Source organism: Megascapheus bottae, chromosome 4 (assembly GCF_031878675.1).
Source record: "Megascapheus bottae isolate mThoBot1 chromosome 4, mThoBot2.hap1, whole genome shotgun sequence".
Lineage (NCBI taxonomy): Eukaryota > Metazoa > Chordata > Mammalia > Rodentia > Geomyidae > Megascapheus > Megascapheus bottae.
The window spans coordinates 51,310,706-51,334,196 of record NC_143512.1 but is presented as its reverse complement, the minus strand read 5'-3'; the positions used below and the strand labels follow the sequence as shown (position 1 = coordinate 51,334,196).

General features: G+C 36.3%; 1 protein-coding gene across 1 annotated transcript in view; it reads left to right on the top strand.

The window, feature by feature from the left end:
• Positions 1-23,491, top strand: part of Ndufaf2 (NADH:ubiquinone oxidoreductase complex assembly factor 2) — a 101,936-nt gene that overhangs the window by 51,046 nt on the left and 27,399 nt on the right. The window contains exons 2-3 of the mRNA XM_090331905.1: positions 13,289-13,378; positions 17,622-17,662. Coding sequence (XP_090188031.1) covers positions 13,289-13,378; positions 17,622-17,662 — 131 coding nt within the window. The remainder of the gene's footprint in view (positions 1-13,288; positions 13,379-17,621; positions 17,663-23,491) is intronic.

The following is a 23,491-nucleotide window of genomic DNA, read 5'->3' as shown; positions in this document are numbered from 1 at the left end:
CAAGAAAAGGATACCTGTGCATTACTAGCTTGACATAAAATGTTTTCACTGATAGCTTAAAGAAAATTTATAGCTCAGGTTGCCTACATTAACAAATTGGAGAAATCTCAAACCAACAATTTAATGGTGTACCTTTAGCTCTTGGAAAAAAGAGCAACATACCAATCCTAATTACAATAGAAGGAAACAAATTATTAAAATTGAAGCAGAATTAAATGAATTACAGTCCAAAAAAACATAGAAAGAATCAACAAAACAAGGAGCTGGTTGTTTGAAAAAATTAATTAAATTGACAAACCCCTAGCAAATCTTATCAAAAAAAAAAATAAAGAAGGGAGCACACCCATATAAACAAAATCATGGATGAGAATGGAAATGCCACAACAGAAATTATCAACATCCAGAGCATCATCATAAGGGAATACTTTTCAAACCTTTATACCAACAAATTTGAGAATCTAGAAGAGATGGATAAATTTCTAGCCAATATTAGCATACCCAAACCGAACCAGAAGACCTAAACCAGCTAAACAGACCCATTTCAAGTAATGAACTAGAAATGGCAATGAGACCTCCCATCCAAGAAAATCCCAGGACCTCATGGACTCACAGCTGAATTCTATAAGGTCTTTCAAAGCATACCATTACTCCTCAAACTTTTCAATGAAATTGAAAGCGAAGGCTCTTTGCCAAACTCATTCTATGAAGCCAGCATGACCCTCATCCCAAAACCAGACAGGAATTCATCCAAGAAAGGGAACTATAGACATTTCTTATATAAACATTGATGCAAAACTTTCAAAAGTACTGGCCAATTGTCTTCAAGAGCTCATCAAAAAAATTACCCACTATGATCAAATAGGATTCATCACAGGGATGCAAAGCTGGTTCAATATACACAAGTCAATTAATATAATTCATCACATCAACAGGAGCATGGACAAGAATCACATGATTGTCTCAATAGATAGATAAAAAGCATTTGACAAGAACCAACACCCCTTTATGCTAAAAGCTCTAGAGAAACTAGAAATCCAAGGAACAGTATAATAAAGTCTGTGTAGCCCAGCACTGTGGCTCATGCCTGTAATCCTAGCTACTCAGGAGGCTGAGATCTGAGGATCAAGGTTCAAAGCCAGATTGAGAACCAAAAGGACCTGAGACTGTTATCGCCAGTTAATTTCTAGAAAATAGGAAGTGGGGTTTGACTCAAGGGAGGATGGTAGCCTTGAGCTGAAGAGCTCAGGGACAGCACCCAGGCCCTGGGATAGGTGCGGTAGCCTTGAGTTGAAGAGCTCAGGGACAGCATCCAGGTTGAGTTCAAGCCCCATGACCAACAACAACAACAACAATAATAATAATAGCTGTGTATGACAAACCTACAGCTAACATACTTAATGGCAAAAGGCTAAAGCCATTTCCTCGAAAATCAGGAATAAGACAGGATGCCCACTCTTTCTCCTCCTCTTTAATATAGTATTAGAATTCCTAGCCAGAGCAATAAGGCAAGAAACTAGCATAAAGAGGATCCAAATAAGGAAAGAGAAAGTGAAACTTTCCCTCTTTGCAGATGACATGATTCTGTATTTAAAGAACCCTATAGACTCCACTCCCAAGTTGCTTGAGCTAATTAGAAACTTTGGCAAAGTAGCAGGGTATAAAATTAATTCTCAAAAATCAACTGATTTCCTGTATGCCAGCAATGAAAAAAGCAAGGCAGAAATCAGGAAAGCAACTCCATTTGCAGTAGCCTCAAAGAAATTAAAATGCTTAGCAATTAACTAAGAATGTAAAGGGCCTTTATGAAGAAAATACTGAAAACCTGAAAAGGGAAATTGAAGCAGAACTGAGGAAATGGAAAAACCTCCCATGGTTCTGAATTGAAAGGATTCACATCGTGAAACCGGCAATCCAGCCAAGGAAAATCTACAAATGCAATGCAATACCCATCAATATCCCAATGTCATTCTTTAATGAAATAGAGGATGCAATCCCAAAGATTATATGGAATAATAAAAGACCCCATATAGCAAAAACAGTCCTTAGCAGAAAGAACAGTGGTGGAGGAATATCAATACCAAACTTTAGACTCTATTTCAGAGCTATATTAACCAGAACAGCTTGGTACTGGCACAAGAACAGGCCTGAGAACCAATGGAATAGAACTGAAGACCCAGAAATCAACCCGCAGACCTATAGCTACCTGATCTTTGATAAGGGAGTCAAAAAATAGAATGGAAGAAAGGCAGCCTCTTCAACAAATGGTGCTGGTAGAATTGGTTAAGCACCTGTAGAAAACTAAAGTTGGATCCGTATATGTCACCCTGCACAAGAATTAATTCTAAATGAACCAAAGACCTATAGGTAAAAGCAGATACCCTGTTGGGGCCGGGAGTTTGGTCTAGTGGTTAAAGTGCTTGCGTAGCATGCATGAGGACCCGGGTTCGATTCCTCGGTACTACATACATAGAAAAAAAAAAAGCCAGAAGTGGTGCTAAGGCTCAAGTGGAAGAGCTCTAGCCTTGAGAAAGTCCAAGGACAATGCTCAGGCCCTGAGTTCAAGCCCAGGACTGGCAAAAAAAAAAAAAGCAGATATCCTGTAAACTTTACAAGAAGGAATAGGAGGTACACTGGGTCTTCTTGGTACAGGTCAAAATTTTCTCAATAAAAACCCCAAAACACAACAAATTAAAGAAAGTTTGGACAAATGGGACTACATTAAACTGAAAAGCTTCTATATATCAAAGAACATAGCTAGCAAGTTAAATAGAAAGCCCACAGAGTGGGAGAAGATCTTCACTAGCCATACAATAGACAAGGGCCTCATATCTAAAATATACCTACAGCTAAAAAAATAAAATCAATCTTTCAAAAGCAAATCTTCAAAGAAACAATCATCAGAGAGTCTTTTCTGAAAATGAAAGAAGAATGCCCTGTAGATACATGAAGAAATGCTCAACGTCTCTGGCCATACAAGAAATGGAAATCAAAACAACTCGAAGATTCCACCTCACTTCAGTTAGAATGGCCATTATTAAGAAATCTAATAACAACATGCTGGCAGGGATGTGGCCAGGAGGGAACTCTACTACACTGTTGGTGAGAGTGTAAACTCATTCAACCAGTTTGGAAAGCAGTCTGGTGCTTCCTCAAAAGACTGAATATAGAGCTCCCCTATGACTCAGGAGTCCCACTCGTTGGCATTTATCCAAATGTCCAGAAACAAGGACATACTAAAGCTACTAGCACAATAATGTTCATTGCAGCATTATTTACCATAGCTAAGAAACGGAATAAACCCAGATGCCCCTCTGTACATGATTGGATCAAGAAGGTATGGTACTTATACACAATGGAATTCTATGTTGCCATCAGAAAGAATGATATCTTCCCATTTGTAAGAAAATGGAAAGACTTGGAAAAAATCATATTAAGTGAAGTAAACCAGACCCAAAGTAACATAGGCTCAATGGTTTCCCTCATTTATAATTAGTACACATCTAGTACTCTCCTAGCAGAGGATTACAATAGCTCAAAACTTACACACAAAAGGCCATATAGAATGAGACAAAATGAAAGGATCTCTAGGATATAAAACAAGATGCTTACATTGTGTGATTGTTGTTAATGTACTATGTCATTTCTCTTCTCTTTTATTGCCCTTTGGTTAATCTCATATTAACTGTATCTGACTTTGTTACCTGGTATATTGTATATACATTTATTTGTTTATTTGAAATAGGGAAGGGAACTGGGGAAAGCAAACCAGGAAAAGACAACGAGAAGGTGTATCAATGTGATGGATATAACTGTAACCCCTCTATACATTATCCTGACAATAAAATTTTTAAAAACTTCACTGATAATAAGAAATAGGTTACATAGAATTTTTCTACTTTTTCTGAATCTACTTTAAAACTTTTTAGCTCTGGGGACCTGAGTGGCCAATCTTTATTATATCAGGCATTTCAGAATAAGCCATCATTATCATATAATTTCAGACTTTTCAACATTAAAACAAGCAAAGATTCTTTATGAGAAATCTGTGACTATAGGGAATCTAAGAAAATTTACCTGCATAGCATAGTGTTGTGTACTCAGATAAAAATATGTAGATTATGTCTAAGTATAGAACCATCAGATTTTCAAGCACTACTCATTTAATCACTACTGGAAAATAATAGCTTATACTAGCCATTAATAATATGTTAACCTTTAATTGGATGTTTGTAATTATATCACATAAGCTTTGTAAAAGCTAAGTTTAAGCTTTATGACAGCTAAATTTTAAATCTTTAGTGGAAAAAAATCCTAATGGTTGCAAGTCAGAGAAGTCATTCTGTTCAAATGCCAGCTTTCCTTTAATCAACTGAGTATGTTTGGGTAAGTCAGTCGCTCTGGGCCTCTTTTGCCTTACCTACAAAGGTTATCTGGAAGATGAGAGAAAATAGATGAAAGGCAATTAGACATTGCCTGCCCTTTAGCTGGCTCTTCATAAGTAGATACTGCATCTGAGTAATCTCAGTCAAACAAATTTAACGTCATATTGAAAAAATAGTTTTCAGTCTAAAAGCTCCTATTTTTGTACTTGTAATTGTTAATTTTTAATACGTGTCATATAACAAAATTTAAAGAGAGTGACGGAAGGGGTTGTACTTTTAAATTTACATGTTGAATTGAAACCCCTTTGTATGTCTATTTAAATATAATTTCAAAATAAAAGAGTACAGAACTAATATACTCAGTTGTTCTCAGCTGTTGATAGCTTCTACTTTTGCATTGTGTGCATTAACACTTCTAAGTCTTCTTTTGCGTGCAGAATTTAGTCCTTTTATTTAAACGTACCAGATTGCTTGCTGGCACTGTGAAAACAGACCAACAGTGAGTGGGTCCAGTAACCATTACGTCCTGACCTCTAAAAGATCCCAAGATGGCAGTATATGTAGTTATTTAAATTACTAATCTTGTAATTCTTTTTTTTTTTTTTTTTGCCAGTCCTGGGCTTGAGCTCAGGGCCTGGGCACTGGCCTTGGACTTTCTCAAGGCTAGAGCTCTACCACTTGAGCCTCAGCACCATTTCCGGCTTTTTTTTTTTCTATGTATGTGGTACCAAGGAATTGAACCCGGGTCTTCGTGCATGCTAGGCAAGCACTCTACCACTAGGCCAAACTCCCGGCCCATAATCTTGTTAATTCTTAACCTAGCCATTTGGAGGTGGGGAGAGGGTGGTTGATGAGTCCTAAGGCTTAAATTTGAGGCCTCAGCTATGTGATTGAGCTTTTTCTGCTCAAGGCTAGCACTCTAACACTTGATTCACAGCTCCACTTCTAGAATTTTGGTGTTTAATTGGAGAGATTAGGTCTAGGAATTTTCTTGCCTGGGTTGGCTCCAAACAACAATCCTCAAATCTGAGCCTTCTGAATAGCTAGGATTACAGGCCTGTGCCACCATTGCCAGGCTCAATCATTCTTTTAAGATGTCTTGTTCAGCATTCATTTGAACTTTTATTTTGGCTGTTGTTAGTGTTAGTATTAAAAGTAGGGTATTATTCAATATTTCAGTGTGTAAGAACTATTTACATATTAAAATAAAAGGCGGGGGGGCGTTATTCTCACGGAGTGAGCCTGAGCAATCTCCTATCCACTGAGCCTCATTCTCTTATAGACACATATATCCTCATAAACACATACATTGTTTTGTGTAATATAATGCATAAATACTTTTTTTCCCAGGGCTTCTCAGCTAGCACAGTACTCTACCACTGACCTCATAACAGTCCATAAGGTGGTAGGGTAAAGGATGATTTTTATTTCTTATAATTTTCAGTATTTTTCTTCAGTGAATGTTGAGTGATTGGGAGAACAATAATAAGGTGTGTTTCCTTACTCAGCAAAGTAATACCTCTTTGTTCTTAGAAACAGTTTCTTTTAATCTTCTTAGAAATAGCAATTATGTTACCTTTAATTGTATTTTACTGAGATGATAGTTTATGCATGAACATTTGTAGAAAGTCTGGCAGCAGAGGTAAGTGGTTAAATGTCAGACACTTGAGTCAAAATACCTACATTTAAATCCTGGTTTCTTTTTTTTTTTTTTTTTTTTTTTTTTTTTGCTGGGTAATGGGACTTGGACTGTGGGCCTGGGCATTATCTCTCAGCTCTTCTGCTCTTCTGCTCCTATCCCAGGAGCCACAATGCTACTTCCCGTTTTCTAGAGGTTACTTGGAGATGAGTCTCATCACAGAATTTAGTGCCCAGGCTGGTTTTGAATTGTGATAGATCACAGCCTCCCAAGTAGGTAGGATTACAGGTGTGAGCCACTGCTCCCAGCTTAAATCTTGAATTTCTGTGTATTAGTGAGTTACCTGAAATTAGTTAAATAAATTCTCATATAGCCGTAATTATAAAGTTAATAGTCCAGCATCTGGAACATGATAAACATACCAGAAATTTTAGCTTTTGTTGTTGTTTTGTTTTGTTTTGTTGTTGTTCGTGGAACTTGAACTCTGGGCTTGGACACTGTCCCTGAGCTCTTCAGCTCAAGGCTATCGCTCTACCACTTGAGCCATAGCACCACTTCCAGTCTTCTGGTGGTGAATTGGAGATAAGAGTCTCATGGACGTTAGTGCCTGGGCTGGCTTTGAACTGTCATCCTCAGATCTTATCCTCCTGAGTAGCTAGGTTTTCTTTGTTGTTGTTGTTGTTTTTAATTAAGTAACCCTTGGAATTTTAGGATTCTCCCTTCTTTGACCTAAAAAAATCATTGTGAATAGAATGTTGTGAAATGAAGGGTAAAAATACAATCCAGGCAAGCCTTTAATTCCTGTCCACAGGAAAAATTTCTCAATGGTTGTATTGGTTTCTATGTCTTCTAAAACTACATGTTGCTGGGCCTGCTGTATATATCAGTGTGTGCAGTAATATGGTTTCCCACATTTGATCTATGAGGTGACTCTTGGTTATACAAGACAACTCAATAATTTTAACTTCTGTATGTAGTCTAATATATGTATGGACAAAAATATATAGCTATTTTTTAGGACAGGTAAAAATGATGAAGGAAAAAAGTGAGCTTGAAAACTTTAAGGATATGATATTAAAATGCATAGTAAAAATTGTAAAGATTGTACTTAAATGACGTTTAGAACTTTTTTTAGTAAGAGAAATTAACATGTAAAATTTATTACTATGTAAAGTTGTTTCTTTTCTTTTCCCTTTATGGTTTATCTCATGTTGTTACTGTATCTGAATGTGGTACCTGGTATATTGTATATTGGTTTATTTGTTTATTTGAAAAGGGGAAGGTACTGGAAAAACAAGATGAGTAGGAGGGGAGGAGGAAGGGGAAGTAGAAGAAAAACATGGGAAAGGGGTACTAGTGTTCAAGAAGTAAGGTACCCACTATCTGATGACTGTAACCCCTCTGTACATCACTCCAACAATAAAATTTAAATAAATAAATTTAGAGTGGGAAAAATAAATAAATGATGTGAGTATGAGATCTAAGTTTAGGACTTTCTTCTATAGAGCTTTGTGTCCCAGTTTCCATATCCTATCTTCGAAGCTCAGTGCCTTCTAGAAAGGCACCCTACTACTGAGTCATACCACCAGCCCTCCTTTTTGCCTTTTATTTTGGGTCTCTGTACCCACTTGGCACATGCTTGAGCTATGATTTGCCTTCTTTAGGCTTCCTGTTGTTACTGGGATCAAGAGCTTATATCCCTAAGTCCAGCTTCTCTACATGAATGTAGAGTCTCAAACACTTTTTTGCCCAGGCCAGACTACAACTGAGATTAGCCCAAACTCAGCCTCCCATATAACTTGCTCTCTTTTTCCTTTACTCTCTCCCTTCTTCCCTCCCTCCGTTCTTTCTAATAAATGAACTCAATAATTTTCTAAATAAATGAATGTGAGATTTGACATTTTCTCAGGGCATTTGGCTTAATGACAATTAGCTTTATTTTTATGTTTGAAATACTGTTTTTCCTTCAATGTTTAAGTCCACATACCATTGACCTTTACAGTTTTTTAAATCAAACTTTTGACTTTCAACTGTATTTAATATTTTTTACTATTATGAAAAACACCTGTGCATTAGTTTACTTGGGGCTCATTCAGCTCACTAATGTCAAATTATTATTGTTACTTTAGGACTTATTAGGCATATATATTAAATGTTTTGTTATTAACTTAATTTCTATATAAATTAGACTACAATTTGACACATGGGTACATATTTAAATTTACTTTATTCCCTAGGAGGGAAAATTTTTGCTGATAAGTAGGGTTGTCTTTACAAATATTGCATGAAAGCACAGCAGAATAAATAAATATGTGCTTTATGCATAATTTCTTACTAAATGGGGAACATAAATTTCATTTCCATGTTACAAAATTTATAACATCCTGTACTGGGTTCCCATGAATGCACTAGTTTTAAGGGAGGAAAACCCCAATCTGATTATAAAGACTTTGTTTAATAAGCCGGTAGTGTTATATTTCTAAACATGTGTGCTTTTTGGCATTAGCCCTTACATTTAGGGCCTCATGGCTCATCTGGCTTTCTTTTTTTTTTTTTTCTTTTCTTTTTTTTTTTTTCATCTGGCTTTCTTGCCCACATCTAGCACTCTACATTTGAGCCATGCTTCCAGCCCTGCTATTTATTTGCTAGTTACTTTAAGCTGGAGTCTCAAGGATTTTTCTGTCTAGCTTAGCTTCAAACCATAATCCTTCAGATATCAGCTCCCTGGGTGGCTAAGATTATAGATGTGAGCCATCAATGCTGACTAAGTTGGATATTTTTAAAGTACATCTTTGATGTCACCTCTTTGTAAACAGTGTTTTATTTAGTACTTCTCAAGGAATTAAACTAGCTCATGGATTGTTCTTCTGGTCTTTCTATTTACACAGAAATAAATCTGACTTTGATTTTTTTATTTTTTTACATGAAATTATTAGATCTACAAATAGTAATGAAAAGGCAATCTTCATGTCACAAGTATGCAGATGTCCCATAGTACGTTTTCTTTTGTAGTGCTTCTGGGAAGTATGGAACTCTGCATCCTCCTCATATGCTTAACCTTCACCGAGAAACTTCGATATAGCTCCATGCCACCACAGTCTTCCAGAATTCTGTCAGGGTCTCTTGTCTTACCACTTTGTACTTTAGATGACAATTTTCACTGTTTTGTTATTGCTAAAGGACATAACTTACTGTGTTATTAGATGAGTAGTATAAGAAGGTTCAAGTATTGTGACACTCAAACGTTTTGAAAATTGATATGTGATCATACTAAATACATGTGTATATATATTGAGCTCTGCTATGAGAGAAAAGTAGGGTAGGGTATATTCAGGTAGAAGGGTCCTTTTACCATAACACTTGTCTCTGCAATTTAGGGATCTTTACTACCAATCTCCTGACATAATGTAAGTTAAAGTTTACTGCTAAAATAAGGGAAAAAATAAGTCTCATTTGTAAAAACTTGAGGAACCTATGTGTTAGGATTAAATCAGATTAAATGAATTTGTAATGAAAAGCAGGGCCTCCCTGGCTGCATACTTTAGGGTTATTGGCCACCAATGACTTGTCTATGAACTCCCAGCCTTCTACTTAGTCTCACTGATACCCACTCCCCTTGGGGAGGAGCGGGGGGGAAACAACCTTTTAGACTTCTCAGGCTTTCTTTGACACTTTCATCTGCCCTACATAGTCCCTCCCAGTAATCTTTGCCTGCACTTGAAGTGCTTTTTAGTTGGTAGATTTTTCAGGTAGTGTAGGAGAAAGATTAGCCTGCAACAATGATGGTTTCTTTTGAGATGTTCACCCAACCTATTTGGCATAGTTGGTGTGTAAGGTGGCCCAGAAATGAGTGGTAAGAGAAAGGAGTGTTCTGGATGGCCAGTTTTAATCTGTCTTAATCATTGTTAAGCCTAGCTGCTCCCCTTGACTTCACTCAACATCAACTTCTCCGACTTACCTCACATTCTCAAGAATATAGAGGAATGCTTGTTAAATATTGAAAAGTAGAAAACTTACCTAGTTTACCCACTCAAAGATTCAATGACAGATATTTTGAAGCCCTCATTTTAACAAAGTCACTTTGAAGGACACAGTATTTCCTGAAAACAAGAAAAAAGTTTCATGCTTTCATATGAACTTAAAATAGGTATTAATTTACTATTTATCTTTGACAAGGTAAAAGGAGTCATTTCAATCCTACTCTTAACTCTTCTGCAAGTTTTATTCTGGTTAAATAAACTTTATTAGTGCATATTAATTGTATAAAACCATGGTTATTATTGTGAAACCTTTTTAATATATGCACATCAGGTACTTTTCTCATTCGTTCCCCATTAGTGTGTCTTATCCCACTCTTCTGTTCCCCTTTCTAGTGTCCCCAAAATTCCCCTTCTACTTTCATGTCTGTTTTATTTTTAATCTAGATTTCCATAATGAGAGAAAATGTCATCCTTATTTGTCTTCCTGAGGCATATTTCATTTAACAAAATTTCAAGTTCTCTTTCTTTTCCTGCATAACCCAATTTCATTCATCTTTATGGCTGAGTAATATTGTGTGTATACACACGCTCCATATTTTCTTTAACCATTCTGATTTCATGAGATAGCCATTATCAACAGTGTCTCATTAAGCAGATGTATGCAGGTATCTATTGTATGTTGAAGTTGGTTCCTTCAGATGTATTCCCAGGAGTGATATCATTGGATTGTAAGTTTTTTTGAAGAACCTCAGTACTGATTTACATAGTGAATAGACTTATTTACATTCCCACCAATGTTTAAGTCTCCTTCAGCCCATATTTTTCCCAGCATTTGTTGATTTTTTTTTATTGTAGCCATTCTGATGGATAAAAAGCAATAGCAAAGGAGATTGGAATTTATTTTGTCCATTTTTTGAACTATGTTTGATTCATTTGCAAGTTATTCATCTGATAGGGAGATAAACATAAGTATCAAAAAACCCCATCACGTGAATAACTAGCGAAGACTTTCTCCTATTCTCTTTGCTTGGATAATTCCTTTGGTATACAGAAGCTTTTTAACTTGATTTTTTTAACCCATTTGTCTGTTCTTGCTATTATTTCCTGAGGGAATGCAGAAAGTCATTGTCCTATAACTTATGTTTCCTTTCAATATCTTCAAAAGTTTCATATCATATAATGAGGTCTTCTGTTCATCTTGAGTTGATTTCTATATAGAATAAGATCTACTTTCAGTCTTCTACATGTAGATATACATTTTTTCTAACACTATGTATTAAAGAGACTATCTTTTCTTCAATGTATGTTTTTGGTGCCCTTATCAAAAATTGAATGAATAAAGCCTTTTTTTCTTTCTTTTTTTTTTGTCTGCTTTCCTTTTACATTACTACCATTCCATCTTGGATGTTAACCGCTCATTTGATGCACCATATCTGACCTACCAGTTGTTTTTCCTATTACTTATATTCACTTGAGAGGTAGTTACTTGGATGGGCTATAGATTTCAGCCAATGGTTTGGTTGGCTTTGGCTTTCCAGAATACTCTGGGGACAGGCTAGCAGCTTAGTAAGGGATATCAATCACTTTTCTAGGCTAGCCACAGTGGCTGTTCACTCTATATATGTTTGTGAATATATGTACTTGTGAATTTGAAGAACAACAATTGATTATTAAAATGTTTTTATTAATCATCAGCTTTTCTTTTGTTGTGTTACATCAATCTATAGTCATTCTACCTAAAGTAATTATACATGCTACTGTAGAAAATTTTAAGAATTTACAGCACTTGTAGTTTAGTCATTGCTTTTCTAACATTTTCTCTTATTCCTTTTTGGTGGTGGTGGTCATGGGTCTTGAACTGTGGGCCTGGGTGTTATCCTTGAGCTTTTCAAGACTACCACCCTACCCATGGAGCCACAGTGCCACTTCCTCTTACTCTTTTTTTTTAATTAAAGAATTATTAACGTTGATTTTTACATCATATTTTAAGTGACAAGTTTAACAAACAAGTGTTCAAGGAGGGAATCTCTATTTACAATCACTGAGACTTAATATTTAGAACTTAATAAAATTAGGCTAAGGGTTTGTATGTCATAGAAACATATTAATTTATGAAATAAAACATGTCTATAGAGTCATAGGTTTTTATGTCTGTTGGGGTTCTTCATCCCCAGTCCCTCTTGAGGAGGGATGGGGAAAAGCACACCCCAACCAGTCCAAGCCGTGAGAGGAGAGGGCCCACTGTCCTCCCGCACTCAGCCTTGCTTCTCCAGAGCACGAACAGAAACACCACGCAGCTTCATCAAGGCAGGAATCTCTCTCTCTAAAACTCCCCTCCTTATATTGGGTGCGGGAGCCTATCAGCACAACAGGTGGGCAGGATAAAGAGGTCCACTTGTTTACCCCTACTACAGGTCTCAGCAGAAAGTTATTAGAATGGCGTTACTCGACCCCCCAACAATGTCTATATAGTTATGTTTATATTTCCATTACCATGTCCATAGCTTTGGGTATGCAGTTATTGAGTCCTCGCTCTTGTACTCTTTGGATTTAATAGCCACATGTTAAGGATACCATGTGCCTTTTGTTCCTTAGGTCTTGACTTGTCTCATTCAACATGATTCGCTCTAGATTCATCCACTTCCATTATTTTATCTTGTCTGTTGGCTATGTAGAATTCCATTGTGTATATATCTCACATTTTCTGTATCCATTCATCTGCAGTAGGGCATCTGGATTGTTTCCATCACCTGGCTACTGTGAATACAGAGAGGTTACAATTCCATAAGTCAGGTTATGAGCACAATGCTTCCTGGTCAGTGTTACCCCTTTTATCATTCTCCCCAGGTTCCACTTCCATTCCCTATCCTCAAGATTCCTATTATTTATTTATTTATTCATTGGTTGGTTGGTTGGTTGGTTTGGGGCTTGATTTCAGGAGGCCTAGGCGCTGTCTCTGAGCCTCTTTGTGCTCTAGGGGAGGTAGTGCTCTACCACTTGAGCTACAGTGTCACTTCCAGTTTTCTAGTGGTTAATTAGAGATAAGAGTCTCAGGGACTTACCTGTCCAGGCTGGCTTCAAACCCTGATCCTCAGATCTCAGCCTCCAAAATAGCTAGGATTATAGGCATGAATCACCAGCACCTGGCAAGTTATGTATTATTTTAAGTGGAATTTATTCTTTTCCCTGCTAGTTTAACTTTTTTACCCTGGAAAATATATGTGCAATATCAAAAACTACTGTGTGATAAGTTCTTTTAAAATACATTAATCCCTCTTGTCTTACAGGACAAACTATACGAGAGAAAAGGATTATAGAAGCAGCAAATAAAAATGAAGTAGACTATGAAGTAGGAACCATCCCAACAGAATGGGAAGGTAAGTTTCTGCTAATAATAGCAAATTCTGGGAAGAAAATCATGTAAGGATACTCAAAATTAATAAGAGCTTATATAATTACCTACTTTTCTATGACTTGATTCCATCAAACTTTTTTTTTGTCAGTACTGGGTTTGAACTCGGAGCTTGAGCATTGTCTGAGCTCTTTTGCTCAAGGTAGTGCTGTACCATTTTGAGCCACAGTGACACTTCTGGTTTTCTGGTCATTAATTGGAGATAAGAGTCTCAAGGATGTACCAGCTTGGGCAGACTTTGAACCATGATCCTCAGATCTCAGCCTCCTGAGCATCAAACTTTTTCTAAACATCACACATTGTGTCTCAACTACCCACACATTTGTAGGTAGTAGGGTAAAGTCAGCCAAGACTGCTTCTTAGATACAAAACCTAAGGAGGCACCACAGCCATTTATTAAGTCTGTACCTGTGCAGCCCCACCCCTGGAGCCCTGTTTCTGGCACTGTGTGTTGCCCTGACCTTGACAAAGGAACATAGCTAATTTTTCTCTTTGGTAAGTTTTTAAAAAACACTTTCTGTAGAGACCTTTGGGGTATTTGTTCTTCTCAGAGGACCCTTTCAGCTTACCTGCTGTTTAGATAATGGACGTGGATCCCTATCTTAAGACATAAAAGATCTAAGGAAGATAAAGCTGCAGCTTCAAGTCTCCCTAACTTGCTGAAACATAATAAGCATATGAACTTGATAGTTTGCAGGTAGCTATCTTCAATACACGGGATTAAAACATTTTATTTAAGAAAAGTGTTCTGTGTATGTATGTAAGTGCATAAAGTATATGAGAGTTGTTTTTAGGTTTTCAGCAACTTTGAAGTTCTTATTTTATTGTTGGCATGATGTACAGAGGGGTTACAGTTACATTCATCAGATAGTGGGTACATTACTTCTTAAACATTGTTACTTTTCAAGTTCTTAGGTCAATTTCTTTATGAAGTTCAACTATCAGTTCTGAGTAGTACCTTTTTTGTTGTTATAGATTTCCCTTTTTCTGCTTATCAGTTACTAGACAGGGTCTGACACATAATTTGTTGAATATATAAAATCTAGCTTGATTTACTTTTTGTTATTTGCATCTAAAAAGAACCTCTCCTGAGACACCCATTCCTATTATACCTGTCACTTAATACTAACTGTTTACCCAAATGCCTGGTATTATGCCATTACCTTGGAGTCTTGTTTGTGTTTGACCATCGCAACAATTTTGTAAGACAAGGCATATACTGTAGTCATATTCATTTTGAAGAGCAGAAAGGTTAGGGAAATTGCTTGGTTTTACTGCCCCATATGGGTAGATATATTGCTTCTTCGTGGGCATAGCATGATAGCTTAAGTGTAGTAGTTATAAGTATTATGTTACATTTATGCCACCATGTGAGTGTAAAAATCACTTCAGTGAAAATATCTTTTCCATTTCTGCTTATTAGCAATAAAAGTGGTAGAACTATGGGAAAAGTGCATGAATATATATGTGTGTAGACAGCAGCATTTTTTCCTAAGAAATGTAGACTATAAATTGGCAACTTCTAGAAGGAATAATTGAGCCTTCTTATTTTAACAGACTTTCCAGTGTTATAAGCTACATTTGCAATTCTTATGCCTTCTTATAATGAGCCTATTTTGTCATTTTCCCAATAATAGTATAGAATTAAAATGTTTATAGAAATAAATTAAGATATAAATAAATAGGTAATGACTCATTTTTTAGCCTTTGAGACTTTCAGGGAAATAGAATGAAGTCTTAATGCTTCTTATGACTCTGTCCTGATGTAATAATTCAGTATAACTATCCCATGGGGCTTAGTCTTAATACAACTGTATCAACAAAACACTGAAATGAAAATTATTTTTACAGTGGTACACACCAATTAAATATAAAAAGTAAGAACTTTACTCCATGAAGAAAAAAAATTACAACATAAACATAACACACACATCACTATATGTGAAGAGAGAGAAAATTTGTAAAATAAACTGTGAACACCAAATGAATCTAAAGATTTTTTTTCAATCCAACAGAATATAATTTGGTATTTTTCAATTATTAGTAGCAGAATACAATTACCTACAAGTTACATATTTTATTTCAATGAGGATTCAACAGTGGGCCTTTTCATTTGTTTATTAGCAAATATCTGCTGAAGATATCTACCGTCATGGAGCCCACATTCTAAGGTGGGAATAAGACAATGTAGAAGAAGTGACACTGTGGCTCAAGTAGTAGAGCAATAGCCTTAAGCTGAAGAGCTCAGGGACAGTGTACAGGCCCAGAATTCAAGTTCCACGACCACCACCACCAACAAAAGATAATGTAGATAAATAGCTGAACTGTCTAATATGCCAGTGGCCACAGGAAATAAAGCAGAGAACAAGTCTAGGTAGTGTTTGAAAGTGTTTACTATATGTACATCTGCAGGAATATCATGCTGATAAACATCATAGGCGCATTCCTAAAGCAAATGCTGAGCCCCTCATGTGGCTGAGGAATAGCAGGGAAGCCAAAGTGACCCTATAGAGCCTGAGAGAACCTAGTTTAGAGAGTTAGCAGGATACCAAATTGTGACGTCTGATGAGCATTGCAAGATACAGATATATATATGGTGGTGAAACTCATATAAAGTTGCTTCTAATTCCTTCTTTTCTTATAGCCAACAAGGGAAAAAAAGTCTTCAACAAGATTGGTGCTGCATTCTTGTGTATTGTAGTCATGTAATCACATACATCTTTTTACCTTTGCCGTATTTTCATGAGTAGCAGTAACTCCTGGGTTCTGCCATTATTCAAAGAAGTACCAGGAGGTGTGGGTGTAGGGCCTACCTTAAGGGCTAACTTACTCTAACTTAATATAACTAAAAGGTCAGTAATCAGAAAATTAATTCTTTTATATTTCAGGATATATTATATGTCATACTGTATTTCAGATGGTACATTTGTATTTTTCAGTTTTTATGACATACATTCAACTACTAAGGATTATTTTCTAGAAGAAGTTTTATCTGAGGGAATTAAATGACACACTTTTAATCTAATATTTTAGATGTAGGCTGCTAATAACTTTTCCATAATTTTGATTCTAGTTGCCTAACTAAATCTGGTCATCGGTTATCTCATTTGCCAGAGACTATTATCAGCTCTTCTAAAAGTATTTTGGACATTTTTTATGTCTATGGAGATTTGAAAAATGTACACTTCTGAAAGTATTTTCCTGTCTGCCTCTTCTAGTCTCTCTTTGTGATTAATGGGAAACCTAATTTGCATGCTCACTTTTACATTCATTATAGTTTGTTATGTTCCAACAGGAGTCCTAAAGTTCAGCAAAAGTCTCCTGCATACTGATGAGAATGCAAATGAACATGGTCAAAGACCTATCAGGATCTCAAGATATAAACTGTCCAGTTACCTTGCTAAATAGTTATATTATAATGAGGACTGATTCAGAATCTACCTTACAAATATAAGTAGCAATAGTAAGATAATTATGTAATTTATTACTGGACAGAGGTTCTGATTCAGATGTTTTGAGGTTTAAAAGTAATTATTTAAGCTGGCCCACTGGTGGGTCAAGCCTGTAATCCTAGCTACTCAGGAGGCTGAGATCTGAGGATTAAGGTTAGAAACGAGAGTATGCACTGAGATTTGTCACTTTTATCTCCAATTAACCAGCAGAATGATGGAAGTAGAGGTATGATACAACTTGCTACTTAGCTAGTAAGTAATAGAGTTGAAATTTGAACCTAGAAAACCTGACTGAAGAACCATCTGGATAACTTCCCTAGAGAGTTGCCTTCCCTTTGCCATAAAACCTGGTACATGGCATAGTACTGGACTGGCACTCAACACCATATGCTCCACTCCTTGCAGCTTGTCTCCTAGAATGAGAGCGGAGGCCTGACGATTCTTACCAGCTTTCCAGCCAGAGAAAAAGCTCCTTAATAAAAACTTTTTAAAGTCTGTTCCTTGAAAAACTGAACAATTACTAATTCAGATTTTCAGAATAATATAATTATGACATTTCTTTGAAGTTCACTATATTGGGCTTTGACCTGTATGTCATAAATATGCTAAATTAAATTTATCTGTCTGATTTTCTATTATATCTCAAATACTTCAAACAGTACACTTGCTCAAAAAGTTACTTTTTACCATGACTAAATAAAATATTCATGTATATTACTGACAAATGGAATTTAAGTACTGTTGTTTTCTTTCTAGCTTGGATTAGAAAAATGAGAAAGACTCCACCTACTATGGAGGTAAGACTGTACACAGGAAGTTTTTAAATACCATGTGTTTATAGTGCTCTGGTTCACAACTGAGAGTTTGAGCTTGCAAGGATGTGTGAAACCTCAGCAAAAATTAATGGCACATCTTTCCAAAGTATTACACTCACTCTACAGAAATGAACTTTAAATATTTTATAATAAAGTAGTATGTCAATATACTAATTAATATTGCTTAGTAATAATAAAATATTGCATGAGAACGTAGATATACATTTTATAGAATGTAACAAAATTCTTATAATTTTAGTGCAGTAATAAAAACAATATAAAAGCACTTTTTAAGCCATGCCTGGCAGCACATACCTGTATTTCTAGCTACTCAGGAAACTGAAGCAGGGTGTCATAAGTTTGTATCTAGCTAGGCAGCTTGGCTGCATGTTTGTTTGTTTGATTTGTAATTCTAGTACTGGGCCTGGTGAACTCAGGGCCTGGTGATGTCACTTAGCCTTTTTGCTCGGGGTTAGCATTCTTACCATTTGAGCCACACCTCCACTTCTGGAGGTAAGAGTCTCATGGACTTTTCTTCCTACTCTGGCTTTAATCATCAGATCTCAGATTCCTGAGAAGTTTAGGAATACAAGTGTGAGCCACCAGTACCCGGCTTTAAAAAAAAAATTTTTTTTAAGGGCTGGGCTATTATGTTAGCTTTAAGACCATTTATTACCCAGCATGTGAAAAGCTCTGGTCAATTCCTACAAACACAGGAGGAGAAAAAGGGAAGGGGATGATACACCAGAAAGCTTGGACTCACTGCAGTTTGTATCAGGTGATTTTCCCTGGCCCCAGGAATTTCTGATACACATGCTCTGGTTGGAAAGTTTGAGAGAAACACTGAATCTCCTGGTCTCACCTAATCATTGACCTTAATTTTATATATTTAACCATACCAAATAGCCAAAGAAAATTTAAATATGTAATTATCAAATGACGTAATACTAGATAATAATTGAGTTGAATTTTTATTTAAAACTTTAAAAAGTTACTGCATCAGAAGTTAAAGTGAATAAAAGCATATAATAGTAGTGTATATTTGTTGCAAAAATATGATTATTTCATACTTTTGATTTTAAATCAACATCTTAAAGAGTTGCAATATGTATGTTAAGCCGGTGGCTCATGCCTATAATCCTAGCTATTCAAGAGGATGAGATCTGAGGATCAAGGTTCAAAGCCAGCCCAGGCACAAAAGGACCTGAGACTAGTTAACCTATTGAAAATGGGAAGTAGAGCTTGGCTCAAGGGTAGGGTGGTAGCCTTGAGCTAAAGAGCTCAGGGAGAGCGCCCAGGCTGAATTCAAGCCCCATGAAGCACACACATAAAAAGAAGAGTTATAATATGTCATGAGAGTTATATATGTGTGTAAGAAATAAGTGTATTTCATATATGTGAGGCTCTACGTTCATTACTATACTGCCCTGTATACCTTCTACCTGGAGATCCTCTCTTGTGTGATCTGGGACTTCTACTCCCTGACTATTGCAAACTCTGATCACAAGATAAATGGCTCTAGTACTCAACTTCCCACTTGTTGAGACTAGAACTCATCAATTGTCACACTTATTTCTTCTTGCTTTCATACCTCCCACTGACCCCATCAGCCCATTTGGCCAAAATCTGAATGTACCCATCTCTTGGCCCATTTCTAGCTTTCTATATTGGTTCTTCCTTGGCTTCTTTGGCTTGAATCCCTCTTCACGATCAATAAACTTTGGAATAAAAGTGTTTTTGGAAGTGTTCATTGCACCAAGATTCAGAATATTCTTTGGAGTTTATAGTAGTAAGATATAGGAGCCTGACTCTACTCATCAGACATAATAAAAGATACTGTTCTTAGCGGGAAAAGTACTTTCCCTATCCCAGAACTTGAAATATTGCTATTCAGGTTGATGAGATGAAAATGATTTCAATAATCATGTCTTGGGTACCATACCTGTGCATTTATTTCTACCACCTCAAGAGCCATGTTATTTCATCCATAACTTTGTGGGGGTGGGGGGAATTTGTTTGCACACTGCTGGGATTGAGCCTCACCAATGGTAAGAAAATGCTCTGGTACTTGAGCCATACCTCAACCCTTTTGTGTTACATTTTATTTTTGAGATATGGTCTTACTAGCTTTTGCGTAGTGTAGTCTCAAGTTTGTATCATCCCTCCTTTGCTCCTGGAATATCTGGCATTTCAGGCCTCATTATTAATTTTTGATTATTCAAAAGAAGCTTTTCCATGTGGCCTTTACAAAATTCTCGATGCTCCTCTGTAGTCCTCCTATTGCATACACAACACACACACACACACACACACACACACACACACACACACACACCACTTTTCCTTCTTTCTGACTTATTTTTATTGTTTCACTTTAAATGTTCATGCTCCCTAGAAAGGAAGAGGAAATATTAGAAAGTAGTAAAAGCCGCTGTTGAAAATAGTGACCCTATATGTAGGGGAAGGTTGGGCAGATGGGTAGGACACACGTGATTGTGTTTACTTTACCATGTTATTCTATCTGGGGAGAGGCTGTAAACACTCTTTCTTGTCCTTGTCCAATGTGATTTGACTGTAAACAATATCACACTAACTAAACTGCATATGGATTTGAAGGGGTTGCCAAAATTCCATTACATTGATTTATAGTAAGCAATGAAAGTGGCAAAGGAAAAAAATCAGGAGGTTGCTTGGTCTGTATGCTTTTAGAATGTGAGTTAAGTAGAATTAATGCTTCCTACCCTTGCTACTATCACATACTCCTCACCAGAGACAGAAGCAGACTGACCTACAGTAATACAAATCTTTGAAACAAAATGACTACAATTCTCAGTATCTCTCTCCACACTAGAAGAAATAGCCTTGTCTGTCGGACTAGAAAGTTCTATGTGTTGATGAGACTTCTGCTCCTCTGGACAGTGTTTTTATGCATGACCAACATTTGCCTCTAGTTTGCTCCCTCCCTCCCTTCTTTCCTTCCTTCCATTCTTTCTTTTTCCTTGCTTTCCTATTCTGATTGACATTTCTCTTTTGCTTTGACGGTCTACACTGTGGTCAAATGTCGCAAGCCCTGCAACATATTCTTTTGATTTGCTCTCTTCATATCTTAGCTTTGTCCAATAACGTGTGGATCTTGTGGGTTTCACATTCAGAAAGAAATGTGAAAAAATCTTATTTCTGAATTCTTTTGAGACTCATTTTTGTGTTATTTCTAAGTAACTGACATTTGTTGAGTTTTTTTGTGCTTAGAATTAATGAATTCATTTTATAAGTTACAAAATTGAAATGTCTTAAGACTGACATTTTGCATACATAATCTTACTTCTTCCCTATTGACTCAGAATTGCAAAAGTTGGATGTATGTTCTTGAGGAAAAATAGAACCCCATACCAAACTTCATAATATATTTTTTTAGAATGTGATGGAAACTGATAAAGAAATTGCGACGTATAACCTAGAGATGCATGTATCAATATGGATAAATCTCAGAAACATGATGCAGAGTGAAAAGAGCAAATTATAGATTGCATACATTATACCATTGATACAGAGTTTGAAAGCAGGGAGAGAATAATTGGCATTCAAGTGAAGATGGTGGTTAGCACATGAGTTTGCTTTCTCAATTCCAATGAAGATGACAGTAAGGAGATTTACCTTATAAGCTGTAGCCCCACAAGGTCAGAGACAATTAAAAAGACAAAGAAAAAAAAAAACAAAGAACAGCAGCATTGTTTTGGATACTTGGAAAGCAGATGGACAAATGGTGACAGCTTTAGGAAAACTGAGAGAATCTTAACCTGGCAAAGGGAAGAAAGCCCCAAAGTAACCCATTTAAACCATCCCCAAAATGCCTAGTCACTGGCAATGACAAGAAATTCTCAAAGTAGTTGAGCCGGTGCTAAAACCTATAACCTGGCAGAAAATTCATTTAGGAAGCAATTAGATGCTATCCAATAAATGTAGATGAATTAATAGAATTAGAAAATTTCCACTTATTAATGTGACAATAATAATTGATTCAGGAAAACATCAGCACATACTAAAAACATTTTATATTTTTAGAGTACTAGATTGTTTCTATGATCTCCATCTCCCTATAGATTATGTATTCATTGAAAACGGGGGTGTGGAAAGCATCTTTCTAGTAGACAAATGTGGCAGTTAGAAGTTTTACTAAGTAGGTCAAAATCTGACAGTGTTCCTTCTTGTTTGAGGTACTGAGAAGAAGACATCATTCATTATGGTTTTCTTCTAAAATGCATAACTCAAATCTAATCATAACAAAAACAACCTGGAAAAACCTAAATTGGCTGAGATTTCATGATACACCAGATCTGTCATGTCATTGTCATGAACAACTAAGAAATACTAATAAACATGACAACTAAATGTAAAGTGTGATACCAAATGGGAAAAACAAACTTGCTATAAAGGACAGAATTGGGATAATTGGCTAAGTTATAACACGAACCATATAGTAAACATAATCATTATATCACTGGGGTGGAAGAGATGCTGTTAAATTGTCTTTGTGATAATGTGCAACAGTGAACTACTTTCCAATTCAGTTGAAGAACTGGAAGTTTATTCCTAGGAAATAGAAAACAATTCAGACTGTGCAGTACTGTTTTCCTGAGAAACTTGAAAAAAGGGGTAACAATTAGAAAATAATTAAGTGAGCATGTACAAACTGAAACTGAAGTCTTCAGGTTTATTTTCTATACATCCTTTGTGACTAAGGAAGGATAATAGAATACATTTCTCTGCAAACTCTGAGCAGCCCTGCCTGAAGATCCTCAGTTCCATTACAGTGAAACTGAGTTCACAGATCTCTATGGTATCAGACCTGCCAATCAGATATACCTAGAAATACTTAGCATCTGAGGAGAATATCTAACAATGAAAGAAAATGCACACAAGTAAGTAAACAGGAAAAGGCAACTTGGATAAAACTACTTAAAAACCTTACTGCTCTCTTCAGAGGTAAGAGAAACAAGAACATAATGCTATACAAGAGAAGGAAAATTCAATAAATGAGAAGCTCTTGTGTGAAAAGTACAATAGAAATGAAACATTTAGTGAAAGGTTTAGAATCTTATAAAATGCTATCGATGAGGGGTTGGAAGGTTTCTCAGTAGAGCACTAGGTAGTAAATATTTTAAGCTTTACGAGCCGGTCTCTGTAGCAGCTTCTGAATTCTGTCATTAGAATTTGAAAGCATCTGTAGACAGAACATAAACAAGTAAGTGAGGTTGTATCCAATCAGACTGTATTGACAGACCCTTGGAAAATGGAAGCTTGTTGGCCAACCCTGCTGCCCCTCGGTAGCTTTCAAATTGGGTACTAGTATTTCTGGGTCTGCAGACTTCTTATGAGATGTGCAAACGCAAATAGCTTTTAAAAGCCAGCTTCTATATTCTCTTTGCATACACAGTCTTTCATTAAAATGTGATCTACTTGAGAACTCCTGGTCTGCCAGTTCTCATCTGACATCCTTCAAAATTATCTGTCCCATTTTTTAAAAGGAGCTGTACCACCCCACCTTGTCCATACTAAATCTTGCTGTGGTTCCTTGCCTTGAGGTTTAAACATCTCCAGGATACCAAAAAGACGGTTGCAAAGGGAATCTTACCTGAAAGTAAAGCAGAGAAAGCTTCAATAGAAATTATTGGAGAAGACAACACTTTCTTTCATCCAGGACACAGTCTTTTTTTTTTTTTTTTTTTTTTTTTTTTTTTTGCCAGTCCTGGCCTTAAGCTCAGGGCCTGAGCACTGTCCTTGGACTTTCTCAAAGCTAGAGCTCTACCACTT